Consider the following 12,050-nt stretch of genomic DNA (forward strand, 5'->3'; position numbering starts at 1 on the left):
ATATGTATATTTTCTCATGGAATTTATACCTTTTAATAGATTGCAGTGAATCTATTATTTTTGTATAAAGAATGACCAAATGCAAACGGTATCAAATTGTAAATAAAGAACGGAAACATCGCTTTGTCTTTTATATATATATTTATATGATGGATGATCTGATCTGCTCTAGGCAACTGGTGGTAATCTCTTAATTTAATTCACGCTGTGTGACGTGTGTGATTACGGATCCTCGTGAGTGAGTCACACTGGGCTGCGTGACGATGTGATCACGCAGCTTTTGTGAGCGCTGAAAATCAACATTACTCACGGATCGATGGCTCGGCGTGTCCAATGACAGCTGCCGCTCAGTGGGCGGTGATGCTTCAACTTCTCGCCTCAATAAAACGCACTTCAGATCTGGAAATTTCCCAATGTTCGAGATGGAGAAGAGCCGACATCCAGTGGAGAAGAAGCCCGTGCGCGTTATTGCAGCGGTTTGCAATGACATGGGAATGGGCAAAGACGGGAAAATGCCCTGGAATTTACCGTAAGACCCAGCTCTTTTTATCAAAACACTGCTCGTTATATTATAAACCATGTATTGATATGTTGTCATGTGATATTCAACGGGCTCTCTGTCTCTGTCTAGCTGGGGTTGATCTTTTTTTAACAGCTGGTACAGTGTTAACGGAACAAAAACAGGTCTAAGTAATGGATGTTTAATGATGAGTAATTACGAATGTGTTTCATGTATCATACAATATATTCCCCAACATTAAAACCTGGTAATCTGGCTTTAACGTTTAAATTATTTTACATATTAGCATCAAACTGTGCCAGCCCTGACTGTGTTTTATATCATCTATATATACTAGACATTACGGCAAGAGCGTGCAATTTCAAAATAAAAGTCATAAGTAGCAGAATTGACCTGTCCATCCGTTTTCCACTGCTTTATCCTCCACATGAGGGTCGCGGACCCGCGGTGGTACTGTGCCTATCTCAGCTGACCAATATGAAGTTGTATCTTAAAATGCCACATCACTATGGCAGGATATATTTTGTGATATTTGTTGGATTTTGTTGGTGGAAACGGGTCATTTTCTTTTTTTATATCAGTCTAAATTAACATGGAAAATGGGTGAATGCTGCATTTTCAGGGGGCTTTTATTTTGATATTCCACATCTATTGCTACATCTGTAGCACAATTTGAAACATTGGATTCAGACTTGAATCGCCATCATGATATCACAAATATACTTAATAATACTATTTATGATGCAAAATTAATGTATTAATATAAAAACCAGACATTTATTTAAATTACATAAATAATAGTCTGGACAACTGTAATTAAAATTTGTGTCAGGAGCCGCTTCGGCCACTACCATTCATAATTATGACCAAATGTCTTATTACTGTTATAAAAACATTGCTAGCAAACATATATTATATTCTATCACCTCGCTGGCAGCTGTGCATCAGTTACACACTGTGTTTAAAAGACGGTAGAGGTCGTGGGCCATGTTTATAACCATCATTATATCATGATATTAAGTGGGGAGCCGCATGCAATCGATTGGGGGGCCACCAGTTTGAGACACCTGCTATAGACAGTAAAATATGACCAGGGCCTGGTTTGAAATTTTTTGAAATTTGTGACTTTTTTTTTTTCAGGAATGAGTTCCAGTACTTTCTGAACACTGTGACGAGGGTGTCAAGACCAGGTAGTTAATATTCATTATATCAGTATTACCTTTATGGCTGAGTATTATGATTTAATGTGTTACTGAATGTAATATATGCACTATATAATACACAGATATATAAAAGTAGAAAAAACACACAGCGAGCTCAGCTTCCACCAAGGCTGCTCATTTTCCATGTCCATATCAACACTATAATTTAATTATTTGTTCCCTGGGCCATAAGATACAGCCCCAACATTGATCTTATTCAAATGTGTATAGGGTTTCGGACATGACACATTAACCACACACATTGCGAAACCTTACCAATGGCTAAATTGATCATAAATAAATTAGACAGGGCACGTAACCCTTGAAGAGGTAATAAAGTGTCATAAAAGTGCTTTGCTTCCAGGGTCCAAAGGTGTTACAATTGGAAACGCGTGGTTTGTAGATGGTTCAGATAAGTTTGTTCAGTTCTGACTATGTTGTGGTGGAGAAGACAGATGGCAAAGTGTCCCGTGTTGGGCCATACTTTTGTTAAATTGATAGGTTTCTCCAAATAACAAGTCAGTGCATGTCGTACACACACTAACATCAGTAAAACATCAATTCAACCCTCGACCAGATTACTTTTCTGGCTGCATTCCAAATGCAGAAAAGCAGCCTAGTATTCAACCTCAACAACCTAGGTACCAGGATATAATACCATCCTTATCTCCCTGTGTGCTCGACATAATTCAAGTTGTTTGCCAAGTTTTGATACCAATCCCTGCAAGATGTCATCGTCAGGGTCATGGGGACTTTGTCATTTAAGAGGTTGAAGTTAATATCAAGTATTTTACACTGTTTGTTTCAGGAAAGATGAATATGATGGTCTGGGGTAAAAAGTGCTGGTTTTCCCACCCGGAAACAACGTTCCCATTGTCTAATGTTCTGCATGTGGTCTTGACTTCCACATTAAGGTGTGTAATGTTTCTTTTTTTTCAATCCATCTGATAGTTAATGTCTTTATTCACAGTTTTGAAGGAATTTATTTGTGATTTCCAGCTTTGCATGTTGATCATCACCAAATGCAATTCAGCTCCCATAATTTCCGAAGCAATGCATTTCAAAAGCTATGTTTTCACCGTGTCATAATGTGTAAACATGATCTGTGAAACTGCTGTAACAGTCTAACGCCATGCAAATATTAGGCAGTAACAGTGTTGTGCTCCAGGTTATGCAGAATGTTTAATTTGCCATTCATGCTTTTCTTCTTCTTGTGAAAATTGTTGTGTTTCAGCTCAACTCCAGATCACGCCCACTTCTTGAGTGATGACTTTGACAGTGCTGTCCACCTGGCGTCTGAGCCCCCACTGGCTGACCTGATAGAAACCATCTGGGTTGTTGGTGGAACGCAGGTTTACAAGGTAATGATCAAAACAGCCGTGCTAACAAACCAGTGAAACAAGTTTGCAGTGTTTGATGTGGCTTCATTAGTAAAATGCTTGAAAGAAACGACTTTGACATGGAAAAACAAAGGATAAAGCCCAATTTATACTCCTGCGTAAAGTGCTCTACGTAGGTTATGCGGAGAGTCTCTGCGTCGTCTCCGGCTGCACAAAATATTTTTTAAGTGTCCGTCACTCCGTCAAGGGACAACGGAGACGGCAAGGGCTGCGATTGGTCCTCAGGACAGGCCGAGCTAAGCTGCTCTGTGCCGGCCACAGTGTGCACAGAGCGTCCACAGAGGCGGAGCTGATCACCGCCGACAACGTCGCTGCCAAACTATAAATACGTCATATCTTAATACACAAAGCACATGTTTAGACCCTAAATGGTTAATTTCTCGCCTCAAATTATCTTAAAACTGCGTTCCGTGACACAGAAAAGTGAGAAACAGCCACCGTTTCAATGCTATTCAGCTGCAGCAACAACAACAGTCTTTCTCTCTCGGACGCCATTGCTCACTGTAGCCAGAAGCACAACAACCTTGCGTGGCAACCACTACTGATCGGGTGGGAAATTGCAGTGCGTATCCGTCTCCACGACGGAGAAGTATGAAGGCTCGAGTGGTCTCCGTGGTTACGCAGTTGGATAACGCATTACGCAGTCGGAGAAGTATAATGTGGCTGATGGCCAAACATCATTCTAGCTCAGTATATCAATGTTTCCAACTTTTTCTTTTTCTTTTTGAATTCTTGTAACCCTCCATCTTAATTTATACCCATTCACGTTCATGTTTATTTCGGTAAATCCATCTATCCATTTTCTACCTCTTTATCCTCTATATGAGGCTTGCGCTGGTGCCAATCTCAGCTGACATAGGGCGATAGGCGGGGTACACCCTGGACAGTTGGCCAGCCCCACAGGGCCACATAGAGACACAAAAACATTCACTCTCACAATCATACCCACGGTCAATTTAGAGCGTCCAATTTACCTAACCCCCATCTCGCATGTTTCTGGACTGTGAGAGGAAATCACGGAGAACCCGGAGAAAATTCACACACACACACACGGGGAGAACATGCAAACTCCTTGCAGAAAGGCCCTTGTTGCAACTGGGTCTCGATCCTGCTAACTACTACACCAACAAATTCATTAAAAAGATTTTGAATTAAAAAGTTCAGCATATTGTTCAGTGCTGTAAATTGTACACGAGTGTTGATGTTATTGGTTTAGTAGATAAGTGTTGAAACTATCAAATTACATTCCTTTATTATTGTTCTGTGGTACCATGAAATCTTCTCTATAATATTAATCCTTATGTGACCAGAATGCCTGTCGCTGCTTGTTTTCTGTCCAGGATGCACTGATGCACCCTTGGTGTGACCTGGTTTTCCTGACAGACGTCATGACTAACTTTGACTGCGACGTTTTCTTCCCCGAGTTTGACAGAGAACAGTTTGAAATTCAAGAAGGGTAAGAGAGATCACTTCATGCATAATGTCAGAATTACACCAAAATGGCAGACGGGAACCCAATTGCACGACACAAAAGAGATGCAGAGCAGTTCCAGTGCAAAAAAAAACAATGTTTATTGGACAGGCAGAGGTCAAACCAGGAAGTCAATCAGCAAAGCAAACAGGAAGGTCCAAGGTGACAGGTTCAGGCAGTATTTGAATACATAACACTGGATTAGGAAGAAACACGCTAGACAATCTGGCAGTGAACTGAGGGAATGGGCCGATATGACTGCAGAGCTGATTAGCTGAGGAGCAGGTGAGTATGGGGGGAATCAGCAGGAGGAGGGAATGACATGAGAGTCAGCGACCGCATCAGGAAACAGACCTTGACCTCAAAGAAACAATTGTAAAATTTTAGATTTTTTAATTAACTTAATTGAATGAAATAAAGTTGTTTTGTGCTCATCAGTCCTTCCCACATGATAGTGATATTTGCTGCGGTACAAAGTAAACAGCAGCGTTGCACTTTCTAGATTGTCTTTGAAGTATTAAAAGTAAAAAAAAAAAACAGTTTGGCCCAAAATAATCTGCTGACTTCCACCTTTGTAATGGTAATTTAATGGTGGGCAGATTATTCCCTTGCATTTTATAGTATCTTTGTTTTGTATTTTATTAATTAGTTAAACTTGTTTAAGTGTTATTGTCATGTTTTTAAGACGATTATGCTCCGCCTCCAGCAAATCTAGTGTTTTGCTTTCTTTAAATTTTACTTTTGACTGTCCTTAATAAATAAATAAATCAATTCCCCATTTTCTCTTTTTTTTTCCCTCCAAATAAGATATCCTAACGTACCCAGTGGCATCCAAGAGGAGAACAACGTGAAGTACAAATGGCAAGTTTTCAAGAAAGTGACCGGTGATGCTGTGTAGATGATGGGCCTAAGACATGCTACTATCAATGAGAATTGTGGATTTTTGAGAAGAAACAAAGACCAGTAACCAGTTTGTATTCAGTATGTGTAGTTTTTCAACACACACACACGTGTATATGTTTGTATGTACTAGACAACAGATTATTGGTCAAGTGATAAATATCCATTTTCTCTGTAATCCATGCAAACATTTTGTCTAAACCAGTTATTTATACTCTATACTTTGTTTTACATATTTTTTCCATTGCTGTGTGGTAGTCGATCATGAGCAGCACCTCGTAGTAAACCCACTGCCAACATCTGTTTTCATTGCATCTTGTTTTCCTCCTCAGTAATTTTGCAACTGCATGGAAAATGTGCTCTTTGGGGAGTCATTATTTACCAGGCGATGCAAGATGAGATTCATTTGTTGTCATTGCACAACACATACAGATGCTGGTCCTTTCTGAGCTGACGTGACAGACGTCTGTTTTAGACAGTGACGTTTGTACGTGGAAATGATGCAACCTATAATTTCTCCCGGTTTTGTCATGACATTTATATTGATATAGGTTTTTACTGTGAAGGTTTTAGAAATGTAGAAGATTTTTAAAGAAAACAAACCAATAAATAAACCAAACATCTGACGTGTGAGAGGTTTATTTTGAATTTGAAATGGTATTTTCTCATGTGGTTGTGTATACGTGTGTTTGCCACTAGATGGAGACAGTATACAGATAATTTATCCACTCACGCACCAACCGCTTGTTTAGTTTCATGGGACTGTCTGTGAATCCAGGTCATTGATGGACTTGTTTTGTTTTGTTAATGGTTGTGATTTATATTTAACAAGAAACAATTATGAAGAAAAGGAAATAGCAAAGGGCAGGACTTTTAATATAAAAAAAGGTACATTTTAAACCCAAAGGCAAATGTCATTTAATTGAGGTGTTTATTTTTGTGGTCTTTAAATACACTGCCAGAAATGAAGAGCAGCACGGAACACCAAACAAAACCATCTGACACAGAGTGAACCACTGCTTGTGGTTAAATAAACCAAATATTCTCAGAGGCTTTATGCGATGTTTAAAGGGCAAGCGAAAACACGAGTTTCACATAACGTACGTAGCAGAGTTGTTCTTGGTACAAGGACACACACACACGAGAACATTGTGTCACATTCTAACCACACAATCTGCCACTCTCTCATTTTCATACACTCACAATATAAGCCAACATCGAACCAGCTTAAGTGAAGAATGACCATTGTGGTGATGTCACACTCATGTCTCTGCAAGAAGAGCTCAGGTGCAAATAATGGCACTGATGATTTATTCATTTGGTAGTTCCAAAAGCCTTTGGTGAAAAAGTAGTTTTGAAAGGAGACGCATTGTAAAGACTCAAGGATTAGAGCAGGTTTAAATGGTCTGTGGTGTTTTTAAAGCAGCCGTGAATGAATAAACCACACTGTGTTATTAACACCAGAGGCGACGCTTCAACATTTATGCACACATGCCTTTGCAGCGAGAAGACCTGTGTCGGAACAAGGGACCTTCTCCATTGAGTTTGCATGTCCCCCGTGTGATCGTATGAGTGAATGTGAGAGTGGATGGTTGTTTGTCTCTATATGTGGCCCAGTGATGGACTGGTGACCTGTCCAGAGTGTACCCCGCCTTTCGCCCTATGTCCGCTGAGATTAGCACCAGCTCATATGGAGGACAAAGCTGTAGAAGATGAATGAGATAACATTTAAGCTCTTCAGTATATTTAATGTTGACTTTAAAAGACAACATCATGTTGGAAAACCACTGAAATATGTTTGACAGCCAAGTCTCACCAGAGCAATTTACAACAAATATAATAAATACAACACTATATTTTAAAACACTGTACATTTTAGGTGTCACAGTGTGGTAAAAGCATAGAGAGACTAAAAGGAGAATTTTCAAATTGAAAACAGCTTTAAAACAATAAAGATATGATCTAATCCAATCTTCATATTATACATATTAACAGCAGTGGTGGTTGTTTTTGGTCACACTTTAAACACAAAAATCTAAGCATTTAATTGCAGGTGTCACTTGTTTTTGGTAGGATATGAGTATGACCTTTATACTCTTAGAAATAAGGGTTCCAAAAGGGTTCTTCTAGAAGGGCTGAGGTTCTACCTCGAACCAGTTGCTTCTGAAAACCCTTTTCCTGAAGAAAGGGTTTTTCAAGGGTTCTTGGTAACAATAAGAACCATTTTGATCCAGAGGACCCTTTAATAGAAGGGTTCTTGGTGGAACCCTCGAAAAAGGTCCCAAGTAGAACCTTTATAAAAGGGTTCTCTTATGAGGACAAGCCGAATAACCTCATATGGTTCTAGCACTTTTATTTCTATGAGTGTACTAATATGTGAAAGACAGTGTCATGTTTAAAATAGAATCCCTCATTAACCTCTCTAAATTGACTCTAATTCTGGAGCTCATCGTGGGCCACTGGGTAAGAAACCGAGGCATTTATACACCTGAGGCCTCATCTCATCTGCACTGATGAAAGACAATGAAAGCCTGCAACAACGATGAGCTCAGAGATTCCTCGCTGATGTCTTTGTTAGCAGCTGACTACTGTATTCTATACAAACTTCCATTTGCCAAGTTTAAATCGAGTTGGTTTCACTTTTCCATGATCTGCAGTGGCTATCACCATGACTACACGACCATGTTCAGTGATGCACACAGCAGTAGATGGGAAGTGGAAGTTTTTTTTTTTTTTTTTAATGTATATTAGCACGACCCAATTGCCTCCTCCCTCTGGACACACGAGCCCCCTTTTTCTCTGTTGTGACCCCCATCATCCACATAACAATTGAGGAAACCTGGAGGCATAAAGTCATGGCTTCATTAGCTGCCATTAAAATGCACTCATAAGCATGTTTCAAGGGCTTTTTGCTGGCTTTCCAAACAAGACGAGAAGCATTTTATAGCGTCTCCACTTGACTTAGACACTGCGCAGCAAGACTGTATATTGATTTTGTGGCTTACTCTAAAAATACAGACACTAATCCATGGAACGTACACGGACTTGAAAACCTTATTCATAAAACCAAACATAATGGAAAATCTATTTTGCATAAATGATCTGAAACTCGGCTGCTTTTTGCATAAAGATTGCAGAGTGTACTGAAATAAACCAATTCCAGCCCAAATCAAAGGAACTTCATATTCATTGCTCTTTTTTGTGTCGAACATGGTTGCATTTGAATTCATTTGAAATGATAATGAAGTGACATTTCAGTCGTGAAATAGCTTGTAATAAAGTGTCTCCATCTCTAAAGTAACAATAAAAAACGGAGATACAGTTTAGATTTCCTGCCTGAGGGGAACATAATGCCGCCAAGAACATTATGTGAAAATGAGGCACTTGCACAGGCAGTAAATAAAGTGGTTTAAAAAGCCCTGCTTGTCCTCTGTAATACAGTTGACGGAGAAGTCGGCATGTCCCTCATTGTGTTTCTATAAAGTTGTTGTGAACAGTTAACATAAATAAGCTGTAAAAATAAATCTTGTTTAATATTCCATTTCATTTCTCACTGTTGACGGCAACAACTTTTCAAGATGCGGATAGTTATGAAAATGTCTCCGTACTGATGTATTCTACCATATTATAATCACTGGCGTAAAAAACAGTGTGTGATAAAGTTGATGACGGAAAAGCAAGTGCTGGAAAAGTAGTTTGCCAATTTCATTACTTTTGCTCCCACACAATTTGAGATTTCATGAAGAAAAAGCAGAATTTAGGTCAGTTTTCTTTCTTTCACCTGTTAAAACCTGCATTTTGTGATTGCTGTAGTTTTCCATTGAGCCATTTTTCATCAATATTCACTCTCAATTTAAAAAAGTACTCATTATAGCTTTTCTTACCAAACTTCCAAGGAGACACAGGAGTTACAGGTTTCACAAGAACAGTACAGAATATATCCAAGTCGTTTTAACTCAGTCATCTCCTTTTAAAGGGGCAATGGGGTTAAAAAGTGGTCTCTCTCGACGTAGCTGTAGTTTTCCATAGCTCATCTCAAAGTTCTTCTTAGTGCCATTTAGGAATTCTAGACTGCCTGTCCTTACATCATAGCCATGACCCCTCAGTTGCTGGATGCGGAAATTCACTATTTGCGTAGTTAACTCCAGGACGGTCGGAGTCTCCATGATTTGAGACATACTGATTCCAGCACTGAGGAGCCCTGCAAAGCGCTCAGCCAGAATAGCTTCGGGATAGTAAAGCAGGGCAGGGCAGTTGAGGACGATGTCCCGCAACTCTGCCTTGGAGCAGCCCATTTTTTCCTGGGAGTAAGCCAGGCTTTGACACATGCTGTCTGGGTTCAGCTCAATGATAAAGCCCTTGAGCTTGGAGATGAGGTGGAGGAGCTCTGTTTTGCTGAATCCCCAGTCTCTGAGGAACAGCAGGTTCTGCCTCAGGTCCTCGGGCGGTTTGAGGAGAGCAAAGGGATTCTGGCTAAGCAGCTTCTGAAGCCAGATATTCATGTTGGCCTTATCACCTCCCAGGTCCAGGTAGGCCTGCTGAAGGGTGTGGACCATCACCTTGTTCTCCTCTATTGGACGGCTGAAACTTTGGGGAGCGCTCGCCATGAGTTTGGTGATGAGTCGTTTGTTGAGGTTTAAGCTCCGGAGGTAGTTAATGTTTTGCAGCTGGTTGTCACGGTGGCTGGAGGGGGTGAAGAAGGAGGTGGGGAATTTCTCAATTATACCAACCAGCTCTTTCTGGTTTGGGCACACAGTCATCCAGAGCTCTTTCTGAGCCTGCAACTGCTCTGGGTGACAGAGGACTGATTCAGGGTGAACAGTTAAAATGTGGGAGATAATGGACCCTGAGGCGCCCATGTCCTTCAGCAGATCTGATACCTCCGTAGCATAGGCTGGACTCTGATGCAGGACCCAGCCTTTAAATTTACGGACCTTTTGAATGTCCACAGAGAGCTCATAGAGAGCCTGCACAGTCTGCTGGTTTTCTGCTGAGCTCAGCGTGGAACATATCCTAAGGTTGAAAGGCAGAGCTGCGACACGTTGGCATCGGACGATCAGGGATGTTGTGATCAAGTGAAACATTGATGCAAAGCCCTAATGCTGCTCGCCTGTGAGAGTGAGAGAAGATGGTACAATGGTTGATTGGTTTGATTAAAAAATGACTTCACTTTCTGAAACATCAAAGATAATGTTTATTGCAGTTTGAGCAGATGGTAACACTTTCAGTTGTTCCTTGTCTTTTTTGTACAATTTCTGAATTGCATTTCCATTTATACTGCCCTTATTAAGTGTTTTTTAAGTACTTTAAATATTTATCTATTTTAAAGGCTAAAACTATTAACTATGTATTTATTTGACTGTTGACTCTGCATTTGTGAGGACAGCAAGAAGAAGAATAATTGCACAGAGAAACGTGTTTTTCTTACTGTACATGATACTGAATTTGAAACTCATTGAATCCTGAACACAAGAAGTAAAACATAAAAAGAAACTAGTAAAAAAAATAAAACAATCCAGTGCTGCCATCAAACCTCACTGCTTTGACAAAATCAATACTCAATAATCCTTCAAGATTATTCCTAGCCCATTTCACTTTCTATCTAAACCATGGTAATACCATTTGATTTTGGCAAAAAATATTGTTCTCATATATGTTTTCAATTAATTGACTGATAATCATCATAATAGAATGCCAGAGAGTTGTGCTCGCAAGTTTTTAAACATTTTAATGGACAGAAAACGCTTGTAAAACCCAGACTGAGACAGTCCACAAATCTGAGGCAAATGTTGTGTCTCTTATTGTGCTTTTGCACAGTGCAAAAACATAATAATGATATATGTTGAACCTTTGTTGCGTTGATAAAAATCACAAATAAAATCAGTGAATTATTGCCCAGCCCAGTCAGTAGTCACCAGCTGCTGACTTTTTCAAAGCTCATAACAACCTTGCTTTCTTTAACTTTAACTGCTGCCAGATGTTTCAGAGTTCAGCCCAATTACAACCAATGATCCATTCCTCATTATCAAATAAAACACCACAAATACATCACTGTCACACTGGTCACAGCTAATACATGTATAGATCTCACCTACACTGCGGTCACGCCAGCCGTCTTTCGTTTTCCCGTGGTCAAGCCAGCCGCTCCAACATTTCAAGTGCGCCCTTACTGCCAACACTATGGCAAATACTTTGGGACAACTGGGAAAGTCAGCGCGTTGGCTCGCTTACTGCAGCGTATAGAAACTTCCGGTTTTCAAAATAAAACGTGGGTATTGAATGTATGAATATATATATATTTTTATTATATATTTTTTCATTTTTTTTAAAGAAAGAAATAATGTGTCTCATGAAGCAAGTGTGATCCTGCACTGATTTTGGGAGAGCAGCTGAAATAACCTGGAAACTATTGAGCTAAAATGCTCATATTTAAATTATAAAAATTATAAAAAATATAAAATTACTATAATGGAATAAAAAAAGGTGTGTCCTGACTAAGCAGTCTAGTACTATGTGTCTGCACTGATTTGGAGTCTTTAGGTCACATGATCTGGAAG

General features: G+C 39.7%; 2 protein-coding genes across 2 annotated transcripts; one reads left to right on the forward strand and one right to left on the reverse strand.

Annotated features, from left to right (window-relative positions):
• Positions 1-422: 422 nt before the first annotated feature.
• Positions 423-6,020, forward strand: LOC310931296 (dihydrofolate reductase; the record flags this gene model as incomplete). Its single annotated transcript, XM_083894422.1, has 6 exons — positions 423-529; positions 1,661-1,710; positions 2,531-2,636; positions 2,957-3,083; positions 4,463-4,578; positions 5,401-6,020. The coding sequence occupies 6 exons, from the start codon at positions 423-425 to the stop codon at positions 5,489-5,491; spliced, it is 597 nt and encodes a 198-aa protein (XP_083750548.1). The 3' UTR covers positions 5,492-6,020.
• Positions 6,021-9,449: 3,429 nt separating this feature from the next.
• Positions 9,450-10,577, reverse strand: mterf2 (mitochondrial transcription termination factor 2; the record flags this gene model as incomplete). Its single annotated transcript, XM_083894029.1, has 1 exon — positions 9,450-10,577. The coding sequence occupies one exon, from the start codon at positions 10,575-10,577 to the stop codon at positions 9,450-9,452; it is 1,128 nt and encodes a 375-aa protein (XP_083750155.1).
• Between the last annotated feature and the right edge of the window lie 1,473 nt (positions 10,578-12,050).

The sequence above is a fragment of the Microchirus variegatus genome (genome assembly GCF_963457635.1).
Source record: "Microchirus variegatus genome assembly, chromosome: 8".
Lineage (NCBI taxonomy): Eukaryota > Metazoa > Chordata > Actinopteri > Pleuronectiformes > Soleidae > Microchirus > Microchirus variegatus.